Source organism: Globicephala melas, chromosome X (genome assembly GCF_963455315.2).
Source record: "Globicephala melas chromosome X, mGloMel1.2, whole genome shotgun sequence".
Taxonomy (NCBI): Eukaryota; Metazoa; Chordata; class Mammalia; order Artiodactyla; family Delphinidae; genus Globicephala; species Globicephala melas.
This window is the reverse complement of record NC_083335.1, coordinates 15498163-15523816: the sequence shown is the minus strand read 5'-3', so window position 1 is coordinate 15523816 and position 25654 is coordinate 15498163. Positions and strand designations below refer to the sequence as shown.

The following is a 25654-nucleotide window of genomic DNA, read 5'->3' as shown; positions in this document are numbered from 1 at the left end:
GAATGAGGCACATCTAACATTTCTTGGTACATACTAGGAACTCAATACACATAAGTCTTCATCACATTTTTTAAATAAATTTATTTATTTTATTTATTTATTTTTGGCTGCGCTGGGTCTTCATTGCTGTGCGTGGGCTTCGTCTAGTTGCGGCGAGTGGGGGCTACTCCTCATTGCGGTGCGCGGGCTTCTCATTGCGGTGGCTTCTCTTGTTGCAGAGCAAGGGCTCTAGGCGCGTGGGCTTCAGTAGTTGTGGCACGCGGGCTCAGTATTTGTGGCTTGTGGGCTCTAGAGCACAGGCTCAGTAGTTGTGGCGCAGGGGCTTAGTTGCTCCGCGGCATGTGGGTTCTTCCCGGACCAGGGCTCGAACCCGTGTCCCCTGCATTGGCAGGCGGATCCTTAACCACTGTACTACCAGGGAAGTCCCCTTAATCATTTTTAATATTAGATATTAACATGTTTTATTTTAGGCAGAGTGGACAGGGCTGGCCCTGATGTTATGGCTGCCTTACACAGCAAGTTCTTTTCTCCTCATCTTTATGGCCTTGATTACATAAATTGTGTGGATATTGATTCATCAAATAATGGACTTAAATGACCCCTGGTGGTCTGAGGTCCCAGGATTTCCCAGGAGTGTCCTACTCAATGCACTTAGCTATCTAGTGACCTGTTAAAACTGGACGTTCAGGCAGAATATCCATTCAACTCATTTGGGAGATAACTGGATGGTTGAGGAGAGAAGGACTCTGGATGCAGCCAAGGTGATAGTCCCATTCAAGTAATGATAGTACAGGAACGAGCTGAGAATGGTGGGTATAGTCAAGATGTTACCCAACTTTGGCTTCCAAGATAGGCTGTCTCTGTGTGATTCCATGAAGGTAGAACAAACTGGAGTAGTGGAGCCATTGGGAGGATTATACACAATTCTCCAAGTTGAAAGTCAACTTGAATGTTCATATCCTTTAACCCTATATTTTCTAAACGACCAGTCCAGAACCACTTTATTTTTAAAAGTATTCATTTATTTGGCTCTGCCAGGTCTTAGTTGCAGCACGCGGGATCTTTAGCTGCAGCATGCGAACCCTTAGTTGCACCCTGCGGTGTCTAGTTCCCTGACCAGGGATTGAACCTTGGCCACCTGCATTGGGAGTGTGGAGTCTTAGCCACTGGACCATCAGGGAGGTCCCCAGAGCCACTTTAGATTAAATCCTCTGCTTAAGATTTCTTGGTGGATATAACTGTGGGTTCCACATTTGTGGGTAGTTATATCTGAAGTTTTGTTTGATGTTCTATCCTTTTATTTTCTCTCAACATCTCATGGCAGGTATTCTTCCTTTTTTATTCAATATTCTACTTGGCAATTTTGCTAACTCATTACTTGAACATACTTGTATTTCTTCTTTTGGGAAGATGGGAACCCCTCAGTGTTGTAGACCTCCCTGGATTTTGGAAAGGTCTCAATTCAACTTCACCATTGTCTTCATCGCTAGAATGTCTTTTAACATCCAATATCTGAAATGTGATTGATCGGCTTTCATATTACAAGTTAAATATTGCTCCTTATAGAGACCTAAAAATGATAAAAATCCTAGCTATATTATTTTCATCCTTTCAGATGTCACCTATCTCCACCAACCTCATCACTTGGGGATGAGAGTGAGGTGTGAAAGTGGAAATAGAAGGGTTCCAAATGTCTTGATTATGGTAGGGTAGAAGAGAGGAGAGGCAGAAAGTATATATATTCTAAAAGCCTCATCTTTTTGGTGACAGAGGTGAAGCAGGACGAAAGAGAACATTTTATTGAGGGAAACAGTATTTATCGTTGGCGTATTGTATCTTGATTGAAAATTTAAAATTTAATAATGACAGGGGCAAAGAGATATTCCCTCACACTACTAGTGAGAATGTAACTTGAAAATCTTTCTGGGGTGAGATTTTGACAGGTCAAAATAGTTAGTGTTATACGGACTTTGATCTATACATTCATTTTAGGACTTTAGCCTAATGACCTTACAAAGCATGTGCTTGCTTCTAACGAATGGAAGTATGCAGTCCTCCACTCAGCTTGCACAACAGGTACGGCTGCAGTCTTTGGCTCAAGGCCCAAATTCAGGCTTACCATATCCGTAGGTCCCACAAGGTTCTAAAATTCTAAAAGTTCCCCCTCTGATCATGTGACAATATGCTCTTAGTTGCCATAAGACTTAAAGAAACAGCAACAGCAGGGATAGGAAAATGGGATCAGCAGGGCACTTGAGGCACCTGATGGCGGGGCCTCTGCCATCAGAGGGCTAAAGAGGGAAGGCGAGGAGGGGATGGTGGTGCAACCCCCAAGGGAACCAAAAGGAGCAAAGTACTGGGAAGGTTAGGAGCTGTGGTCCAGGCCAGCGGCCGCTGAATCCAGCCAGACAGGCTTCTCTGGGCCACGAGCTCCCTTATCATGATGTCAGGGATTTCCTCCATACACAAACATAAACAAAGTCCAGGTACCTTCAGTCCGTGGTCTGTGACTAGCTGCTGCGGTGGGAAGGTAGACGGGGATCTTGACTGTCCTCACTATATGTTAACTGGTAGACTGCTTTTATTCCTTCCTGTTCAGGCATGCCACCTCCCCATGCCACTAAATAGTCTGACATCATCATGGGCTTTCATTTTACTTTTTCATTTTATTTCACTGAGTGTGTGTTTTGACTGACCTTTGTCCTTTCCGTACCCGGTCTCATTAGGTGTCCTATGTTTCATCGTAGACTCATTACTGCTCAGAACTGCTTGATATAAACTGAAGTAGTCACAGTACCTGCATGATGGAAGCCAAAGCGATATGTCAACACCTGTAGACACAAGCAGGGCATCCGTGCAAAGGTTACTGGAGGAAGCTTTGGTGCACCCAGGATTCCTGGTACCCACTCTCTCATCCTGCTTCTCTGGCTCCCTCCAAGTTTCTGGTAGACAGATCAGAGACATTCACAAAGGGTACATTTGGAATCCCCTTCCCTACTCCATCTCCACCCTACGGCTGCCTTTGTTTATAGGGTACACATAGGCCACTGGGGTTAAGGGAAGAATAAGGTATTTCACCAGTACATTCTACAAGGATTTCCCTGAGACCTGAGTGTCCCCTGGGACACTAAACCACTCAAACGCCACTTTGTTCCCATATTAAATATTTGTAGATTTCAGTGTCACAAAACTTGTGTGTTACCTTAATTATAAGTTTCAAGTTATTATCGGCCCTAAGTACAAACAAAAAAAGATTAATTGCATTTCTCTCTTGTCCCTCTTATAGTCACCTTCCCTTTTGTCCATCTTTATATTTCTCTCCCCTTCTGAGGTAAGGCTTCTTGGTTGAGTATTCAAGAGACTGCTAGAATGTGGTGAGGGAAACAAACTAAGAATGACGACTGCAGAGGGGGCGATTGTAAAGTTATGAGAAAATAAACCTCCCTTCTCCCTTAAAAATGCCATTCCCTTGTATCAGTATGGGAACTTGCGAAGATGTTCATGATTAATTCTTACAAAATACTGCCTCTCCCCAAGACATTTGTATCACGAAAAAGGACTTGGGATGATACAACTAGTGTAGACCAAGGAACAATCCTTAACAGAGCCATTCGGGCAGGAGGAAGAAAACGGCAGGGGCATTTTTGTTGAGGGGGGTAGGGGGTAACTAACACTGTTCAAAGGACTTGAGGACACGGGGAGGGGGAAGGGTAAGCTGGGACAAAGTGAGAGAGTGGCATGGACATATATACACTACCAAACGTAGAATCGATAGCTAGTGGGAAGCAGCCACATAGCACAGGGAGATCAGCTCCTTGCTTTGTGACCACCTAGAGGGGTAGGATAGGGAGGGTGGGAGGGAGGGAGACACAAGAGGGAGGGGATATGGGGATATATGTATACGTATAGCTGATTCACTTTGTTATAAAGCAGAAACTAACACACCATTGTAAAGCAATAATACTCCAATAAAGATGTTAAAAACAAAAAAAGGATGCCCAGGCTTCACAGCCCATTCTACCTCCCTCGAGAGGCAGGTTTTGACTGGACAGATTGTAGGGAACACGCTGGATCTACTCCATAAAGTAAACTGCTTCCAAGCACTTCTCAAACCACTTCAGGAGAATCTATGTTTAAAACCAAACAGTGAATATACTTAACACAATCGTCTTTCATACCCACCCAGGAAGGCTGACTGCCAGGACCTTGAATTGGAACCTCATAATTAGCCTGCTTTCAATTATTTTAAGAACCTGTGAATCAAAAAAACTCCATTTCATTAAGCAATTCAGATTTTGCCTCTGACTTTAAGACTCTGACCTGTTACATACGAAATGCAAGTTAATGATGTTTCCACTATATCTGGTAATAAAAACATTCTGATACAAAATGAGGGTAATGTACCTCCAGCTCCACGTACAGCCCTACAAACCAGTGCACAAGTTTACCTGTTCAAATGAAGAGAGAGAGTCAATGAAGTGAAAAACCACTGTAGTGATTGATTCTTCATTGCCCTGTTCTGGAAAAATCACCCAAATTAGAAATGAGGCAGAGTCAACTGTCATCCTATAAGTCCATTTTTTAAATCTGACTCTACTAGGAAACTTAACTTTTCCCAGACATAGATGAAGTAGCAGCACGGGTGATTCAACGGGTTGGCATGAAGAGAAATGGTAAGGAGCAACAGTTTTTGCTTTTCTGCCCATTGAAGAAAGTTATAGTTTCATTGTCCTGCAGGCTCTCAACCTGCTTTCTACCTAGATTAACAAGAGCAGTTCTGCACTCCCTTCTCCACTTAACAATCAAGGCTCCATAAATGTAAATGCTTTTTCTGAACCACCTGTCATTGTGCTGGTTCTCTGAAAAATGGATTAAATAGAACTTTGACAGGTGTTCACCAACAAATGTGCAGGATTCATGATTTGTAGGAATCAGGTATTGTGCTTTCAAGCGGCTTTTTGGAAGCAAGGAACTCTCTCCACAAAGCCTCCTAGCTAATTTCTCCTTAACATCGCCTTGGCCAAAATCAGATCAAGATCCATTTCCGAAGGGGCACGGAACTGACTGGTTTGGAAGAGTCAGCATCCGGGACTGACTGATCACCAGTGGGGTCTCCATCACCAGGACCACCACAGGGCGATCTTTTCTGTTGGATAATGCGAGACTCAACATCAGCCACAGCACGGCAGGGGACACACCTCCTGAGCAAGTCATGGACCCCACACACGGGACCAGGGAGGGAGAGGTGCCATATTCATTGAGACTCAATTTCTTTTTGAACAGCGCCTGACATTTATTGAAAACAAGGAAAAGACGTTTGTCCAGGTAGTGTAGAAGAGCTGGGCAGAGTGCAGGGGTTACTGTGTGGAACAAAAGGCACACATCAGAGAGACAGCTGCACATTCAGAAGAGAACTGGATTCTGGGCGAAACGAACAGGTCCACAGGAGACAATGAGTGACTCGATTTGGCTGCCAGGCACCCCTGGGACCTGGCGGCCACCTGGCAGGAGCAGAAGATGTCTCTGGGAGGAGGGAGGGACTGGGTCCCGCCGAAGGTGAAAGGCTGGCCAGCCCCTCCAGGGCGGTGGCGAGCTGTTGGAAGCATTGTCCAGAGGCTGTGCTCAGCTCAGACACCTCCCGGGCGAGTCCAGACCGCTGAAGGCTGCAGGCTGTCGGTGGGATGCGGTGGATGACGGTGGCGGTGGCGGCGGCAGCGCAGATCTCTGGGCACCTGTGTGCGGGCCTGGGAGTCTGGCAGAGGGCGGGCGGTTGGCAGCGGCCGGGCTGAGGGTGGTCTGTCCGGTGTGTAACAGGAGCCCGGCTTGCAGCTGGAGCGCACGACCGAGTCCAAGTCTGCAGGGGAGGGGCCGGGCTGGCCCGAGAGGGCAGCGGCCGCTCCAGAGCCAGGCCCGGCGGCGGCAGCAGCGGGAACCTGGAGCGCTATTCCTGGAACAAAGGCAAGCACTACGCGGGAGGGGACACGAGCGCGGGGGAGATCACGGCGACCCGAAGGCGAGGGAGGGGGGAGGCGCGGCGGGAGGACGCCGCCTGTGGCGATCTGGGCGGCAGCGACTGGCGCGGCGGACCCTCCCCCGGGCACCCGCCCCCAGGCCCGAGGGGCTCCCGGCCTAGAAGTCCTCGTCCTCCACCCATCCAAAGACCCGCTTCATCTCGGCCAGGAAGCCCCGGTAATCGTTGAGGAGGGGGCTCTGCTTCCTGATGTAGGGGATCACCCACTGCAGGGCGGGCCCGGTCAGCCGGGTGATGAGGAACGTCACCTTCAGGGCATCGTTGGTGAACAGGGTCTCGTCCACTAGCATGTAGGCACCCGTCTGCACGATAAACTCCGGGAGCCGGTCGGTGTCGCCGTCAAACGTCTCGGGGAAGGGGATCGGGTTTCTCCACCGACGCGTCTGGGGCCGAATGGGCAGGGCCAGGAGGGCCTTGATCAGCTGCACTCGGCCGTCCATCGCGCCTTGCTCACTTCGCTTCGTTCAGCGAGGCTACGCGGAGGTGGGCGAGGAGGCGTGGCGGGAAGTGCGTATGTGCGGAGGCGGGCCTGGTCCCGGGGTGGGCGGGGCCACGGGCAGTTCCCGTCGCAGTGGCGCTCTGCCCACATGGCCTGGCATTTGCTAGGGCGCAGGTGCAACAAGGGGGAGTACCTCGCTCCAGGGAGGACGGGGGAGGGGCGCCGTGCAGGAGGAGGGGACGGAGCTAATGGTTCTTGAGGAGTTAGTGGGTCGAGTCAGAGGGGCGGGACCAAGAGTTTTTTGGGTGGGCCGCGGGGAAGGGCAGGAGCCAGGGGCGGAGCTCAAGACACTCAATCTTTTTTTCTGTTTAATATCAAATTATTTCTATTACCATATTTTATTTTTTCACTGAAGTATAGTATTATATAAGTTATAGGTGTATAATATAGTGATTCACAATTTTTATTGGTTGTACTCCATTTCTCGTTGTTATAAAATATTGGCTATATTCCCTGTGTTGTACAGTATATTCTTGTAGCTGATTTCATACCTAATAGCTTGGACCCCCATATTGCCCTTCCCCCTTCCCTCTCTCTACTGGTAGCAAGTAGTTTGTTCTCCATATCTGCGAGTCTGCTTCTTTTTTGTTATAGTCACCAGTTGGTTGTATTTTTTCCATTCCCATATGAGTGACATCATATAGTGTTTGTCTTTCTCTGTCTGACTCATTTCACCTAGCATGATACCTGCCAAGTCCATCCGTGTTGCTTCAAATGGCAAAATTTCATTCGTTTTTATGGCTCAGTAGTATTCCATTGTATATCTACCACATCTTCTAAATCCATTCATCTGTTGATGGACACTTAGGTTGTTTGCATACTTGGCAATTGTAAACAATGTTGCTATGAACATTAGAGTGCATGTATCTTTTAGAATTAGTGTTTTCATTTTTTTCGGTTATATACCCAGGAGTGGAATTGCTAGGTCATATGGTAGTTCTATTTTTAGTTTTTTGAGAAACCTCCATTCTGTTTTCCACAGTGGCTGCACCAATTTACATTTCCACCAAGGGTGTATAAGGGTTCCCTTTTCTCCACATCCTTGCCAACATTTATTTGTGTTCTTTCTGATGATAGCCATTCTGACAAGCATGAAATCATAGCTCATTGTGGTTTTGATTTGCATTTCCCTTATGATTAGTGACAAAACAGTATAGGCTTACATGATTCTTTTTTATATCAATGGCAAGAATACACAAAACTAAATGTTTATAGAGTTCAGAATAGTGGTTATCTCAAGAGAGTGGGAATTATATTCTGCAAAGTTGCATGAAGGAATTTTACAAGATACCAAAAGTGTCTTCCAAAGTGGCTCTACTATTCTGTATTCCCATCAGCAATGTATGAGAAATTAATTTGTTCTTCAAACTCAATGACACTTAGTATTGTCAGGTTTTGTTTGGTTTTGGTTTTGGTTTTGGTTTGTTTTTACTTTAGCCATTCTAGTAGATGTGAAATGGTAACTCACTGTGGTTTTAGTTTGCAATTCCTAATTATTAATGATGTTGAACATATTTTTTGTGTGCTTACTTGCCATATATATACATTTTTTCTTTTGTGTAGTGTCTCTTCAAATATTTTGCTCATTTTTAGTTGAGTTGTTTACTCTTTTATTGTTGAGTTGTATTCAAGTCTTATAAAGATATGCGATTTACTCACATTCCCCCCCCAACCTGTGCCTTTTCATTCTCTTAATAGTGTTTTTTGAAGAACACAAACTTTAATCTGAAGAAGTCCTATGTACCTAATGTTCCTTTTATGGATTATAATTTTCATGTCATATGTAAGAAATCTTTGCCTAATCTAAGGTTGATCAGGTTTTTTCCTGTCTTCTTCTAGATGTTTTATAATTTTAGATTTTACCATTAGATCTATGAACAATTTTGAGTTAATTTTTTTGTATGGTATGAGGTATTGATAGAAATTTATTTTTTTGTAGATGCATATCTAATTGTTCCTGTATCATTGTTGAAAGGACTATCCTTTCTCCACTGATTTGCATTTACGGCTCCATACATGTGTGGGTCTATTTCTGGATTCCATGTTCTGTTCCATTCATCCATTTGTCTTGATGGCAATATTACAGTGTCTTAATTACTGTAGCTTTATAATAAGTCTTGAAATCAAATAGTATTAGTCTTCCAAGTTAGTTTGATTTCAAACTAGTTTTAGTCGTTGTGTGTCCTTTGCATTTCCATATGAGTTTTACAATCAGTTACTTTTTACATAATAAAATTTTTCCTGAGACTTTGAATCTATAGATCAATTTAGGGAGAATTGATATCTTAAACATATTGTTTTCCGGGCTTCCCTGGTGGCGCAGTGGTTGAGAGTCCGCCTGCCGATGCAGGGGACACAGGTTCGAGCCCCGGTCCGGGAAGATCTCACATGCCGCGCGGAGAGGCTGGGCCCGTGAGCCATGGCCGCTGAGCCTGCGCGTCCGGAGCCTGTGCTCCGCAACGGGAGAGGCCACAACAGTGCGAGGCCCGTGTATCGCAAAAAAAAAAAAAATTGTTTTCCAACCCATGGACATATATCTCTCCATTACTTAGATCTTCTGTCATTTATCTCAGGAATGTTCTGTATTTTTCCGTGTACAAGTTCTGTATTTTTACATTTTTTGTCAAATTTAACTCTAAGTTTTTCACATTTTTATGGTATTTAAAAACTTTTTTAGTTTCTGGGACTTCCCTGGCAGCCCAGTGGTTAAGACTCTGTGCTCCCACTCCAGGGGGCACAGGTTCGATCCCTGGTTGGGGAACTAAGATCCCACAAGCCATGGGGCAACTAAGGCTGTGCACCACAATTACTGAGCCTGCGTGCCACAACTACAGAGCCCATGCACTCTGGAGCCTGCGTGCCACAACTAGAGAGAAGCCTGCGGGGTGCAACGAAGAGCCCTCGTGCCACAACTAACACCCGATACAGCCAAAAATAAATAAATAAATAAAACAAAACAAAACTCTCTTGTTTGTTACTAGAAACATAATTGATTTTTGTGTATTCACCTTGTGTGCTGAAAACATGCTAAATTCACTTCTTAGTTCTACTTTTTTGTTGTTGATCCTAGATCCTAGAGAATCTGTTTTCTATATATATGAACAAGTCATCTTTGAATAATGAGTTTGCCTTCTTTTCCTGCCAATCTAGATGACTTCTGATTCTGTCTTCACTCTCTTTTATTTATTTATTTATTTTAAAATTTATTTTATTTTATTTATTTTTGGCTGCGTTAGGTCTTTGTTGCTGCCTGCAGGCTTTCTCTAGTTGCGGTGAGCGACTCTTTGTTGTGGTGCGCGGGCTTCTCATTGCGGTGGCTTCTCTTGTTGCAGAGCACGGGCTCTAGGCGCGTGGGCTTCAGTAGTCGTGGCTTGCAGGCTCTAGAGCACAGGCTCAGTAGTTGTGGCGCACGGGCTTAGTTGCTCCGCAGCATGTGGGATCTTCCTCGACCAGGGCTCAAACCTATGTCCCTTGTATTGGCAGGCGGATTCTTAACCACTGAGCCACCAGGGAAGCCCCTCTCTCTTTCTTTTATTTTCTGTCTTCCTTTCTTCCTTCCTTCCCTCCCTTCCTTCCTTCCTTTTTTCCTTCCTTCCTTCTTTCCTTTCTTTCTTTCTTTCTTTCCTTCCATTATTGCACTGGTTGGAACCTCCAGTACAATATTGAATTGCAGTGGTGAGAGTAGGCATGCTTGTCTTCTTGATCTAAGGGTGGAATGCATTCGGGCTTCCACATTTAAGTATGTTATCTGTAGGTTTTTGTAGATGCCTTTTATTAGATAGAGGAATTTCCTTCTATTCCTAGTTTGGTGACAGTTTTTTTGTTATTGTTGTTCGTTTGTTTGTTTGTTTGAATATGACGTAGAAATCCTTCTTCTAGGCATTTTCCCTACAGAAATGAAAATATATGCTCACACAAAATCTGAATGTTTGTAGCTGATTTATTTATGATTGCTAAAAACTTTAAATATGCCACATGCCCTTCAACTGATTAATGAATCACCAAACCGTGGAACATACAACCGTATTTCAGCAGACTTTAGAGTGGCACTCACAATCCCAACCTTCTGATAATGCCATTGAGTGTGGGTGGGGACTGTGTCTTTCTTCTAACACATAGAAAATGGCAGAGGTGATGAAATGTCACCTCTATGATTATGTTACATTATACACAACTCCATCTTGCAAGCTGACTCACTTTCCATCTCCTGCTGGCCATAAAAAGCAAGCTGCAGTGTTGTGAAATGCCTATAGAGTGGGCAACTGGCAGAGAATTTCCAGCAAGCTTTGTAACAAATTAACAGATTTTTTAACATTTAAGCCTCCTTTACATTCCCTGATCATTGTGCACTATTCTTTGACTATGCTGCTCTAGATTACGTTGGCTAATATTTGGGGGGTTCCATTATGGTGCAAGGCAACGAAATCTATAGCCAGCGGTGCAATACTTCTCTGATTGAGAGATACATGAATAAGCAGGAAAATGTGTTCACAGAACCGCATTCAAGCGGCAACTGGAGACGAAGAGGCAGACGATACGCTAGGGCTGAGACAGAGGGGTGGGAGAGATGAAGTGGGAGGACAACTCAACCCCCTGAACAGGGACCCTCTCCTCTCCTCCCTCACAGTACAGAGCCATGTCCGAGGATCCACCACTGGTCCCGGCCCATTGCCGACAACCTGCCTAAAGAACCCTGGGCCCCGCCTCTTTCGTTCCGATTCTCCCTCCTCAGTAGTGCAGCAGGCCCGCCTCCTTCGCCAACATGGCGCCCCTTCCCCCTCCTCTCTGGCCCTAGGTTGGCCCTTTTGCCGCACCTGCGCACTAGCAAATGCCAGGCCATGTGGGCGGAGCGCCACTGCGACGGGAACTGCCCGTGGCCCCGCCCACCCCGGGACCAGGCCCGCCTCCGCACATACGCACTTCCCGCAACGCCTCCTCGCCCACCTCCGCGTAGCCTGGCTGAACCCAGTGAAGCGAGTGAGGCGCGATGGACGGCCGAGTGCAGCTGATCAAGGCCCTCCTGGCCCTGCCCATTCGGCCCCAGACGCGTCGGTGGAGAAACCCGATCCCCTTCCCCGAGACGTTTGACGGCGACACCGACCGGCTCCCGGAGTTTATCGTGCAGACGGGTGCCTACATGCTAGTGGACGAGACCCTGTTCACCAACGATGCCCTGAAGGTGACGTTCCTCATCACCCGGCTGACCGGGCCCGCCCTGCAGTGGGTGATCCCCTACATCAGGAAGCAGAGCCCCCTCCTCAACGATTACCGGGGCTTCCTGGCCGAGATGAAGCGGGTCTTTGGATGGGTGGAGGACGAGGACTTCTAGGCCGGGAGCCCCTCGGGCCTGGGGGCGGGTGCCCGGGGGAGGGTGCCCGGGGGAGGGTCCGCCGCGCCAGTCGCCGCCGCCCAGAACGCCACAGGCGGCGTCCTCCCGCCGTGCCTCCCCCCTCCCTCGCCTTCGGGTCGCCGTGATCTCCCCCGCGCTCGTGTTCCCTCCCGCGTAGTGCTTGCCTTTGTTCCAGGAATAGCGCTCCAGGTTCCCGCTGCTGCCGCCGCCGGGCCTGGCTCTGGAGCGGCCGCTGCCCTCTCGGGCCAGCCCGGCCCCTCCCCTGCAGACTTGGACTCGGTCGTGCGCTCCAGCTGCAAGCCGGGCTCCTGTTACACACCGGACAGACCACCCTCAGCCCGGCCGCTGCCAACCGCCCGCCCTCTGCCAGACTCCCAGGCCCGCACACAGGTGCCCAGAGATCTGCGCTGCCGCCGCCACCGCCACCGTCATCCACCGCATCCCACCGACAGCCTGCAGCCTTCAGCGGTCTGGACTCGCCCGGGAGGTGTCTGAGCTGAGCACAGCCTCTGGACAGTGCTTCCAACAGCTCGCCACCGCCCTGGAGGGGCTGGCCAGCCTGTCACCTTCGGCGGGACCCAGTCCCTCCCTCCTCCCAGAGACATCTTCTGCTCCTGCCAGGTGGCCGCCAGGTCCCAGGGGTGCCTGGCAGCCAAATCGAGTCACTCATTGTCTCCTGTGGACCTGTTCGTTTCGCCCAGAATCCAGTTCTCTTCTGAATGTGCAGCTGTCTCTCTGATGTGTGCCTTTTGTTCCACACAGTAACCCCTGCACTCTGCCCAGCTCTTCTACACTACCTGGACAAACGTCTTTTCCTTGTTTTCAATAAATGTCAGGCGCTGTTCAAAAAGAAATTGAGTCTCAATGAATATGGCACCTCTCCCTCCCTGGTCCCGTGTGTGGGGTCCATGACTTGCTCAGGAGGTATGTCCCCTGCCGTGCTGTGGCTGATGTTGAGTCTCGCATTATCCAACAGAAAAGATCGCCCTGTGGTGGTCCTGGTGATGGAGACCCCACTGGTGATCAGTCAGTCCCGGATGCTGACTCTTCCAAACCAGTCAGTTCCGTGCCCCTTCGGAAATGGATCTTGATCTGATTTTGGCCAAGGCGATGTTAAGGAGAAATTAGCTAGGAGGTTTTGGGGAGAGAGTTCCTTGCTTCCAAAAAGCCGCTTGAAAGCACAATACCTGATTCCTACAAATCATGAATCCTGCACATTTGTTGGTGAACACCTGTCAAAGTTCTATTTAATCCATTTTTCAGAGAACCAGCACAATGACAGGTGGTTCAGAAAAAGCATTTACATTTATGGAGCCTTGATTGTTAAGTGGAGAAGGGAGTGCAGAACTGCTCTTGTTAATCTAGGTAGAAAGCAGGTTGAGAGCCTGCAGGACAATAAAACTATAACTTTCTTCAATGGGCAGAAAAGCAAAAACTGTTGCTCCTTACCATTTCTCTTCATGCCAACCCGTTGAATCACCCGTGCTGCTACTTCATCTATGTCTGGGAAAGGTTAAGTTTCCTAGTAGAGTCAGATTTAAAAAATGGACTTATAGGATGACAGTTGACTCTGCCTCATTTCTAATTTGGGTGATTTTTCCAGAACAGGGCAATGAAGAATCAATCACTACAGTGGTTTTTCACTTCATTGACTCTCTCTCTTCATTTGAACAGGTAAACTTGTGCACTGGTTTGTAGGGCTGTACGTGGAGCTGGAGGTACATTACCCTCATTTTGTATCAGAATGTTTTTATTACCAGATATAGTGGAAACATCATTAACTTGCATTTCGTATGTAACAGGTCAGAGTCTTAAAGTCAGAGGCAAAATCTGAATTGCTTAATGAAATGGAGTTTTTTTGATTCACAGGTTCTTAAAATAATTGAAAGCAGGCTAATTATGAGGTTCCAATTCAAGGTCCTGGCAGTCAGCCTTCCTGGGTGGGTATGAAAGACGACTGGTTCTCTCATTTGGCAGTCAGGCACTAATCATTTATCACGTACTTCCTGTGTCCCAGGCACTGTACTATGAACTATGAATACATCATTGCAAAGTTATGGTCCAAGTCTTCAAGGAATTCAGAGTCCATTTGGCTGTAGTGGAAAAACCACATGTATATATGGAATCTCAGATTTGGATTTAATTAAGAAGTTCTTGAATCCGTGCTTGGGCACACCAGCTGTATGACGTTATGCAAATTTCTTAACCTTCTTAAGCCATTATTTCCTCATATGTAAAGTGGGTAAAATAATACATTTATACTGCGTTCCTTATGAGAATTCAATTAAGTAACAATAATAAAATCTGAGCACTGGGACTTCCCCGGTGGCACAGTGGATAAGACTCCGTGCTCCCAATGCAGGGGACCTGGGTTCCATCCCTGGTCAAGGAACTAGATCCCACATGCATGCCGCTACTAAGAGTTTGCATGCCGCAACTAAGGAGCTGGTGAGAGGCAGCTAAGGAGCCCACCTGCTGCAACTAAGACCCAGTGCAACCAAATAGATAAATAAATAAATAAAAATAAAATAAATAAATGAAATGTAACATAAGAAAGCTTTCCAGAAACAAAAATATTTTTTAAAACAATCTGAGCACTCAATAAATGGGGCTTGCTGTAACTATAAAAACAACAACAATTTAAATTATTTTTTAGGGCATGATGATAACTTGGGGCTTGTATATAACACAGTTGGAGCATAAGAAAAGAACATTTAAATCTGCCCTTGGGAATTCTCTAGTGGTCCAGTGGTTAGGACTCCGCGCTTTTACTGCCGAGGGTCCGGGTTCAGTCTCTGGTCAGGGAACTAAGATCCCACAAGCCATGCAGCACAGCCAAAAAAAAAAAAAAAAATCTCCCATAGATGAGGCAGGGACCATGTCAATAGAGGAAGTAGTAAATGAGTTGAGACTTGATTCCCATGAAAGAGGGCCACCTCTATCTGAAGTTCAGAAGAATGAGAGAATGTGTTTAGTATATAAAAGTCAGGAAGAGGGCATGGTAAGAGTTAAGATAGCAAAGGTAGAAGCTACATCATGAACATTCTCATATGTCATACTAAGGCATATATCAATTATTCTGTATTCACTGGGGAACAATGGAAAGATATTGAATGGGGGACCGATGTGATTAGATTTGTGTTTTAATGTTCACTCTGGGGCTGAAGTTGAAAATAGATTGTGGGAAGATGGAATGTTGGCCGAGTCCAGTAACGAGTATTTTGTAGGTGATAGTTATCCAGGGCTTAAAGACAAAGAGGATGGGCAGATAAAAGCGACATTCAGATTCATTAGAACTTGGTGATTAGTTGGAACGTGGATGGGGAGAGGTAGAGATCTCGGATGGGACCAAGTTTCTGGCTTAGTAATTGGACCATTCCTGGATCTGACATGGGCCAGTCTCTCTCTAGCTTTTTGAGTTCTTTGCCTGGAATATTTTGTATCTCCTCTTTGCTTTCGCATAACTTTCACTAGACCAATTCCTACTCACTGGATCTGTTGACTTCATTCAGAAGTTCTTCCTGAGCCACCAAGTTTATTTTAGTAGTTTCTCTAATGGGCATCTCATAGGTCCTCAAACATCTGTATAGCACCATATTGAAATAGAATGACTCTCACTAAATTGCGGGTACTCAACTCACTTTTTTACAGATTTAAAAATCAACTGTAGGTTGAGTTACAATTTACATGCAATAAAATCACCCATTTTAAGTATATATTTCAATGCATTTTGAAATAATACATACATATATACAGGAATCCCCCCTTATCCTCCGTTTCTCTTTCTGTGGTTTCGGTTACCCTCAGTCAACCGTGGTTCAAATATATTAAATGGAAAATCCCCAAAATAAACAATTCATAAGTTTTAAATTATGTGCCCCGCTGAGTAGAGTGATGAAATCTATCACCATCACGCCCACCCCACCCTGCCCCTGTCGCCTGGGATCCCCAACCGTTACATCATCTGCTCCTGACATCCAACCATCCACATTGTCATGGCTTCGTGATCCAGGATCACCTAAAGCAGATGATCCTCCTGATGTATTGTCAGAAGGTCAATGGTAGCCTAACACTACGTCACAATGCCTCCATCATTCACCTCATTTCATCTCATCTGTAAACATTTTATCATCTCATGTCATCACAAAAATAAGGGTCAGTAAGTACAGTACAATAAGATATTTTAAGGGAGAGAAGGAAACCACCTTCACATAACTTTTATCCTTGTGTATTGATATAATTGTTCTATTTTATTATTAGTTATTGTTAATCTCTTACTGTGCCTAATTTATAAATTAAACTTTATCATAGGCATGTATGTATAGGGTAAAACATGGTATATATAGGGTTCAGTACTATCTGTGGCTTCAGGCATCCACTGGGAGGTCTTGGAATGTATCCCCTGTGGGTGTGTATACGTGTGTGGGTGTATGAGTGTGTTTTAATTGCCTCCTATGCACCCCATTGGTGAGGGAGGTATTCCTAACCTAGGGTTATGGGGATGGCTGAACACATGACACCTGACACTGGGCAGACATGATCAATAACAGTTTATCGGTCACATATACTCACAGCTCAACAGAGGAGGGCACTGCACGCTACATGGGGGGTTGCACTTGGGAACTGAGTGAGCAAGCAGGGGCTATGCGAGGCAGGCTTTGTAGTATCAAGAGGATTCGGTGCCCCTGTTTTCCCTGGGGAGGATGTGATTGGCTTGTTTGAATAATTCCTCACACTGGTGCTAAACTGAAACCCTCTACTCAGGGATAACCAAGAATTGCACATGGTCTCTGTGATCAGAGGAGTTGTTTATCTGGGGGACCCTCTCCGTGGGAGCAGAGTAGGGAGGGGAACTTGTGGCTAGGGCATTTGAGGTCCTCCTGGTTTCCCCAGGTCAAGGGAGTGCACAATATTGGGCCTTAAACCACAGTATGGAAATATGTATGTACATATGTATATGTGTGTGAACACCACCACAATCCAGATATAGAACATTTCTGTCACCTCAAAATGTTTGCTTGTACCACTTTGTAACCAGTCACACCCCTAGTCCAAGCAATCTAGCACTGTAGATTAGATTTTCCTATTCCAGGACTTCACATAAATGGAATGATACAGTATGTACCATTTTATGTCTGGCTTCCTTCACCTCAGCATAATGCTTTAATATTCACCCATGTTATAGCATGCATCAGTAGTTCATTCCTCATTATTGCTAAATAGTAGTCCAATGTATGGATATACCAAATTTGTTTTACTTATTAATCTGTTTGATGAAAATGTGGGTAGTTTCTACTTTTAGGCTATTGTGAATAAAGCTTTTATGAAAATAATTATGCAAGTCTTTACTTGGGCATATGTTTTTATTTCTAGGACGAATACCCACGAGTGGAATTTCTAAGATATATGGCTGGTGTATATTTAACTTTATAAGAAACTGCCAAACTGTTTTCCAGAATGGTTTTTCCACACTCCCAGCAGCAAGATGTGAAAGTTCCAGTTCCTCCACATCCTCACCAACACTAGATATTGACGTTATTTTTTTTTTTTTTTTTTTTGCGGTACGCGGGCCTCTCACTGTTGTGGCCTCTCCCGTTGCGGAGCACAGGCTCCGGACGCGCAGGCTCAGCGGCCATGGCTCACGGGCTCAGGCGCTCCGCGGCATGTGGGATCTTCCCGGACCGGGGCACGAACCCGTGTCCCCTGCATCGGCAGGCGGACTCTCAACCACTGCGCCACCAGGGAAGCCCTGTTTCCTTCTTTTTTAAGGGTGAAGAATATTCCATTGTATGTATATACTACATTTTCTTTATCCATTCACTCATCGATGGACGTTTAGGTTGTTTCCATATCTTGGCTATTATGAATAATACTGCAGTGAACATGGGGGTGCAGGTCTCTCTTCGAGATCTTGATTTCAGTTCCTTTGGATAAATACCCAGAAGTGGAATTGCTGGATCATATGGTAGTTCTGTCTTTAATTTTGGGGGGTACCTTCATACTATTTTCCATAGTGGCAGCACCATTTTACATTCCCACCAACAGCATACCAGGGGTTTCTTTTCTCTATATCCTCGCCAACACTTGTTATCTTTTTGATAATAACCATCCTAACATGTGTGAGGTGACATTTCATTGTGGTTTTGATTTGCATTTCCCTGATGGTTAGTGATGTTGAGCATTTTGCATAACTCTGTAAATAAACTGAAAGCCGTTGACTGGTACACTTTAAATGGGTGAATTTTATGGTATGACAAACATATCTCAATAAAGCTGTTAAAAATAAAAATGGTCCCAGGACTGACAGCATATCGGTTAAGAGTGCAGGGCTTCTGGAATCTTCAAGGTGAGTCCCAGTTCCTCCACTTTTTAGCTGTAGGACCTTGGGCAAATTAGATGGCCTTTGCTAAGCCTCAGTTTCCTCAACTATAAATAGTGCTTACTTCACGAGAGTGTTGAAGATCAAACAAGAATATTTCTGTAAGGTTCTGGAACATAGAGAGTGCTCAAACATCTCCAGCCATTTTGTTATGATATAAGCTTTCATCTCTAATTCAAAGACAATCTCTAAATGAAATAAAGGTAAAAATTGCAAAAAAATTGCAAAAAATACTGTTTATTTAGGAATTAGTTTGTAGAAATATAGTAAGAAGGGATATTTTTCTGGATGTCGACCAGGTTTGTACATAAATTAACAACCTTATTGCTGCATTCTTTTCCCCACAATCTGTAAATAATTTTTCAAACTAGCTCTGTCATTCTGCTGGTTTCCTGACTAATGCATTACATAAAATTTTGACAGGTGTTCATCAACAAGCTGTGTAAGAATTATGGTTGTAACAATGTGAGAGTTGTACTTGCACACTATTTATTACACGAGCTCTCTCTACCACGATTGCTCCAGAATCTAAGATCTCAAGACATTAAACTACTCAAAGGCCACTTTGTCCCCTCTGTGTCTATATTTCCTATATGAAATTTTTTGTACATGTGTGTCACAAAATTTGTGTAATATTATCTTAACTTTTAGAATTCAAGTCAATATTGGCCATAACCACAACCAAAAAAAAAAAGATTAATTGCATTTTCTCTCTCATTCCTCTTATATTTATATTCCTCTTTTTTTAATCAGTCTTTATGTTTCTCCCACCTTTGATATTCACTTCTGAGGTGGGGCTTAATGGTGGGGGACAGAATAAATTGCTGAGAAGGAAGTTATGGAAACAAACCATGAATGACAACTGTAATGGGTGAGATAGCAAAGTAATTGCTATGAACTGAATGCTTGTGTTCCTCCTTCCAAATCCATATGTTGAAGCTCTAATCCCCAAGGTGATGGTGTTTGAAAGTAGGGCATTTGAGGTAGTTATAAGGCTTAGATGAGCTGATGAGGTTGGAGTGCCCAAATGGAATTAGTGTCCTTATAAGAGGAAGAGATAGGATTTCTTTCTCTCTCTCCCTCTCTTTCTCTCTCTCCACCATGTAAGGATGCAGCAAAAGGGCAGCTGCTTGCAAACCAGGAAATGAGCCCTCACAAGACATCTGATATACCAGCACCTTGAGTTTGGACTTCCCAGCCTCTAGAACCGTGAGAAATAAATGTTTTGCTGTTTAAGCCACCAAGTCTGTGCTATTTTATAATAGCAGCCTGAACTGAGATGCTAATGAAAAATAGCCTCTCTTCTCTACTTACAAATGCCATTTCTTCTCTCCCTTTATGGAATCTTTCAAAAATGTTCATGATTAATTCTTGCAAACCATTAACCCTCTCCTAGACATTTGTATCACGAAAAAGGACTTGGGATGATACAACTGGTGTAGACAAAGGAACAATCCCTAACAGAACCATTCTGGTAGGAGGAAGAAAACTGCAGGGGCATTTTTGTTGAGGGGGGTAGGGGGTTACCAACACTGTTCAAAGGATGCCCAGTCTTCACAGCCCATTCTACCTCCCTCGAGAGCCAGGTGAACACAGATTGCAGGGACCATGCTGGATCTACCCCAAAAAGTAAACTGTTTCCAAGTCTTTTTCAAACCACTTCAGCAGAATCTACATTTAAAGCCAAACAGTGAATATGCTTAACACAATCGTCTTTCATACCCATCCAGGAAGGCTGACTGCCAGGACCTTGAACCGGAACCTCATAATTAGCCTGCTTTCAATTATTTTAAGAACCTGTGAACCAAAAACCTCCATTTCATTAAGCGATTCAATTTTTTCCTCTGACTTTAAGACTTTGACCTAATACATGACAAATTTCAAGTTAATGGTGGTTTCAGTATTTGGAGGAACAAAAAAATAATAAAGAACACATAACACAAGTAATGTACCTCCATGTCAATGGAGTCTTATGAACTACAACACATGAATAGCAAAAGCTTACCTGTTCAAATGAAGAAAGAGATGGATAGAGGATAAAAAGTGAGAAAACACTGGTGTGATTTATTCCTCTATTCTGTGTTCTAGAAAATCACCAAAATTTAGAAATGAGACAAAACGTTAGATTGTACAACCTTTGGACATCACACCAGAGAATTGTCTATTAGCCCACCCGTGGATCATCTGATGCAGGATAGTTAACTTTGTTGACCAACAATTGGTAACGGAGCACAGGCGTTTTACAATACTATAAATATGAGGTTAAACTGAAGATAAGCAAGGAGGGATGACTTTTTTCTGTTCATTAGGGGATTTTATACTTTTATTGTCCTACAGGTCATCAACCAGGTTGTGTAAATAATATCATTTCTGCATGCCTTTCCAGTACCTACATAATGGTTTCTATAAATGTTTTTCAAAAGCACCTGTATCATTCTGTTGGTTCCCTGAAAAATGGGATAAGTAAAACTTTGACATTGTTCACCATCTGTGTAGGGTTAATGGTTTGTAAAACTTTGGGTGCTTTCAAATGGCTTTTGGAAATGAAGAAAGCTTTTCAGAAAAGCCTCCTGGCTGACTTCTCACATCACCTTGGCCAAAGTGAAGATCCATTTCTTAAGAGACTTGGAACAATCCTTACTGGTTTAGAGGGTTATTCATCTGGGACTGAACAGTCACCAGTAGGGTCTCTATCCCTAGGAACACCTCAGGATTCTGACTTTTTTTTTTTTTTCTTTTTTCGGTACGCGGGCCTCTCACTGCTGTGGCCTCTCCCGTTGCGGAGCAGAGGCTCCGGACGCGCAGGCTCAGCGGCCATGGCTCACGGGCCCAGCCGCTCCGCGGCATGTGGGATCTTCCCGGACCGGGGCACGAACCCGTGTCCCCTGCATCGGCAGGCGGACTCTCAAGCACTGCACCACCAGGGAAGCCCTGACTTTGATATTTTATATGCAAGGCTCAACAGAGAGGAGAGTGTCTCTAGCATTACCCATGGAGGAACAAGGCATATTTCTTCTGGACCACTTTTCCATGAATAGGGAAGGAGAAGTGCCATATTCACTGAGACTCAATTTCTTTTTAAATAGTGTCTGACGTTTATTGAAAATAAGAAAAGGGTTTTGTTCAAGTAGTGTTGAGGAGTTGGGTAGATATAAGTTATACTGTTGACCAATAAACCAATAACTAAGAAAATACTGCACATCCAGAAGAGAACTGGATTCTGGGCGAAACGAACAGGTCCACAGGAGACAATGAGTGACTCGATTTAGCTGCCAGGCACCCCTGGGACCTGGCGGCCACCTGGCAGGAGCAGAAGATGTCTCTGGGAGGAGGGAGGGACTGGATCCCGCCGAAGGTGAAAGGCTGGCCAGCCCCTCCAGGGCGGTGGCGAGCTGTTGGAAGCATTGTCCAGAGGCTGTGCCCAGCTCAGACACCTCCCGGGCGAGTCCAGACGGCTGAAGGCTGCAGGCCATCGGCGGGATGCGGTGGATGGCAGTGGCCGTGGCGGTGGCAGCGGCAGCGCAGGTCTCTGGGCACCTGTATGCGGGCCTGGGAGTCTGGCAGAGGGCGGGCGGTTGGCAGTGGCCGGGCTGAGGGTGGTCTGTCTGATGTGTAATAGGAGCCCGGCTTGCAGCTGGAGCGCACGACCGAGTTTAAGTGTGCAAGGGAGGGGCCGGGCTGGACCGAGAGGGCGGCGGCCTCTCCAGAGCCAGGCCCGGCGGCGGCAGCAGCGGGAACCTGGAGCGCTATTCCTGGAACAAAGGCAAGCACTACGCGGGAGGGGACACGAGCGCGGGGGAGATCACGGCGACCCGAAGGCGAGGGAGAGGGGAGGCGCGGCGGGAGGACGCCGCCTGTGGCGAGCTGGGCGGCGGCGACTGGCGCGGCGGACCCTCCCCCGGGCACCCTCCCCCGGGCACCCGCCCCCAGGCCCGAGAGGCTCCCGGCCTAGAAGTCCTCGTCCTCCACCCATCCAAAGACCCGCTTCATCTCGGCCAGGAAGCCCCGGTAATCGTTGAGGAGGGGGCTCTGCTTCCTGATGTAGGGGATCACCCACTGCAGGGCGGGCCCGGTCAGCCGGGTGATGAGGAACGTCACCTTCAGGGCATCGTTGGTGAACAGGGTCTCGTCCACTAGCATGTAGGCACCCGTCTGCACGATAAACTCCGGGAGCCGGTCGGTGTCGCCGTCAAACGTCTCGGGGAAGGGGATCGGGTTTCTCCACCGACGCGTCTGGGGCCGAATGGGCAGGGCCAGGAGGGCCTTGATCAGCTGCACTCGGCCGTCCATCGCGCCTTGCTCGCTTCGCTGGGCTCCACAGGGCTCGGTCTATGAGGAGGCGTGGCGGGAAGTGCGTGTGTGCGGAGGCGGGCCCGGTCCCGGGGCGGTCGGGGCTGTGGGCGGGCCCATGGGCGGTACCTGGCGCGGCGGGGCTCCGCCTACATGGCCTGCATTTGCTAGTGCGCAGGCGCGACACTTGGGGGCCGAGTTGGGCGGGGCGGGAGGAGGGGAAGGAGGCGGGGTAGGAATCCGAGGGGCGGGGCCTAGATTTCCTAAGGCGTACGCGGGCGAGGGGCGGGGGCCACGGGCGGAAGCCAAAATACCTAATGTTAAGTGGTGAGGGCGGAGTCCGTTGACATTGGAGAGGGGAGGGCCGAGCGCGTCGGAGAAGAGAAGTAGACCTCGTGCCCACCCTCCCTTTGGGCCACTCATTTTTCTTCCGAGTTCCTTGTAGAACCCTCGGCCTCTGGACGCCCTTGCATAAGGTTCCGTTGTGAACACATTTTCCTGCTTATTCATGCATCTCTCAGCCAGAGATTATTGGCACCCGCGCTGCAGCGGTGGTTGCCTGCCACATTAGTGCGAAAGTCCCAAATATTAGCTAACGTAATTTAGAGCAGCATATTCAAAGAATGATGTACCATGAACAGGGAATATAAGGAAGTTTTAATGTTAAGAAACCTCTTAGGGCTTCCCTGGTGGCGCAGTGGTTGAGAGTACGCCTGCCCATGCAGGGGACACGGGTTCGTGCCCAGGTCTGGGAAGATCCCACATGCCGCGGAGCGGCTGGGCCCGTGAGCCATGGCCGCTGAGCCTGTGCGTCCGGAAAAAAGAAATCTCTTAATCTGCTATATTAAAAGAACAAAAGAAAATAATCAATAGAGAAACTGAAAGGCAAGTGTGAAAGTGAATGGATGCTTTCCAAAAGCAATTTTATACATGTTCAATGTAAGAATAACGGAAAGGAATAACTAAGAGTTTTAACAAATTGGAAAGGAGGAGAGGAAATTAGCCATTACCTGTTATATCAGAATACCATTTTGTGACTGAGTATAAAATTAATATAAATTTATCACCAGCTTTCATAAATACAGAAAATAAGCAGTTAAAATATATAATGGTAGAAGACCCTATTCAGAAAAACAATTCAAAGGAAATAGTGCCTAGAAATGTATTTTTTAAATTGTAAAAATCACATGAAGAAATGTTTTAAATGCTAAAGAGGGATACAAAAGAATACTCAAACAAATGGAATGATATCCCAGATCTGGGGTAGGTTGACTCAATATCATAAAGTTGTTAAATTTCCCTAAGCTATTTTTAAAATAAATTTATTTGTTTTATGTTTGACTGCGTTGGGTCTTCGTTGCGGTGCACAGGCTTCTCATTGCAGTGGCTTCTTTTGTTGCGATGCATGGGCTCTAGGTGCGCGGGCTTCAGTAGTTGTGGTGCACATGCTTAGTTGCTCCGAGGCATGTGGGGTCTTCCTGGACCAGGGATCAAACTCGTGTCCCCTGCATTGGCAGGCAGATTCTTAACCACTGCACCACCAGGGAAGTCCAATTTCCCTAAGTTAAATTATACTTCCAACACATGACCAGTGATGGGATCTTGTCATGAGGCAATATTGTGTTTAATCAAATTATATGCACTATTTTTCCCCCAACATAATCCTACCAAAATACCAAGAAGATTTTGTTTTGATTAGAGAAGCTCATTTTAAGGTTCACGTGGAAGAATAAACAATGAAAAATAGCACAGAAAATTTTGAAACATAAGGGTAGTGAGGGATGACGTGCTTCAACAGATAATCACAAATATATATTATTATTTATTGGTATATTTTTATTGTCTTTTTCCCCTGACTAAAATACGAGATGCTGGCAACCTCAGGTAGCCATGATGTTAAACAATTCCCTCTGTTTTGTTTTGTTTTTTCAGTAAATGTTCTGGGGATAGGGCTTTCTCACAGCTAGCTCCCAGTCAGGTGAAATAACACTGTCCAGAGAACGGGACTTTTTCAGGGAGCTACAACATCGCAGTTCGAGGAAAGTCCCAACTGTGCCAGACGTAACAAGGTCCTATGAGAACCTTATCCAGCCTACTTCTCCCAGCCCACCTCCTCCCAAACTCCAACCACTCTCCTCACTGCTCCAGCCATTCCGCCCTCCTATTCCTTAAACACAATAAGCTCATTTACTCAGATGCATTCTATTCTCAGGCTGGAAAATGAAAAAGCCAAGGGCCCTTGTAGCAGTTGAGATGAGGGGGTTTGTTCAGGAGTTCTGGGGGTCGAGAAAGAGGGTAAGTATGAAGAAGATTTAGGCTGGTTGGGGGAGGGTTTTGCCAACACCAAGAGAACCAAGTATATCAGTGTACAGGGAAGATCTGGATAAAGGAATCCCTTTTTTGAACTTTGGCCAAATTCCTTTCCAGAAGGATTGTGCAGATTCTAAACTCTTTTAAACTGTGTGTGTTCTGCCCATCACTCAACAACTCCACCAGCAGTGATTTTCTTTTAATAGCAATTGAACGCAATAGATCAGAAAGTGGGTCTATAAGTGCATTAATTTGCAATATTTGATTACTGATAAAGTGGAAATATTTTTGTATCTTTATATTTCGATTGTCTTGCATCTTCTTGGTTGAGTCTAATTAAATGACTGCACATTTTTTGAGGTCTAAGTTTTGTTTATCTATTTGCATAAAGTATTAGTGCATGTATTATGCATTTGTAATAATATAAAACATATCTTCTCACTGCCTTGAATTATCATTTTTGGACAAATGTAATTGTTGACATTTTAATTAATCAGATCGATTTCCGTGGTTATTATACTAGATTCTACACTGGACCAAGATGAAGGAAACATCACAATCTTCTCTTACAGATTTTCTTTAATTTTTTAATCCTATAACTTTTCCACGCATCCAGAATACATTTTTAAGGGTGCACAACATGAGAATCTTCTTTGTTCTGTTCCATTTTTTTAATAAAAATAAGCTTTATTACATTAGTTAATAACTTCACAGGAGGATGAAAATGATTTTAATGGTTTTTATTGGTTTTGGAACTTCTGCTTGTGAGCTTCAGAATTAAAATCTACAGGCTGA

At 45.5% G+C, this 25654-nt stretch overlaps 1 protein-coding gene across 1 annotated transcript; it reads left to right on the top strand.

The window, feature by feature from the left end:
* Window positions 1–11429: 11429 nt before the first annotated feature.
* On the top strand, window positions 11430–12734 carry RTL8C (retrotransposon Gag like 8C). The gene has a single exon (XM_070044728.1). It carries the CDS (start codon window positions 11518–11520, stop codon window positions 11857–11859), a length of 342 nt encoding a protein of 113 aa, XP_069900829.1. The 5' UTR covers window positions 11430–11517; the 3' UTR covers window positions 11860–12734.
* Window positions 12735–25654: the final 12920 nt, after the last annotated feature.

Excerpts from the sequence above, each read along its gene's own strand:
- RTL8C (XM_070044728.1), top strand. The coding sequence starts at position 11,518 with ATGGACGGCCGAGTGCAGCTGATCAAGGCCCTCCTGGCCCTGCCCATT.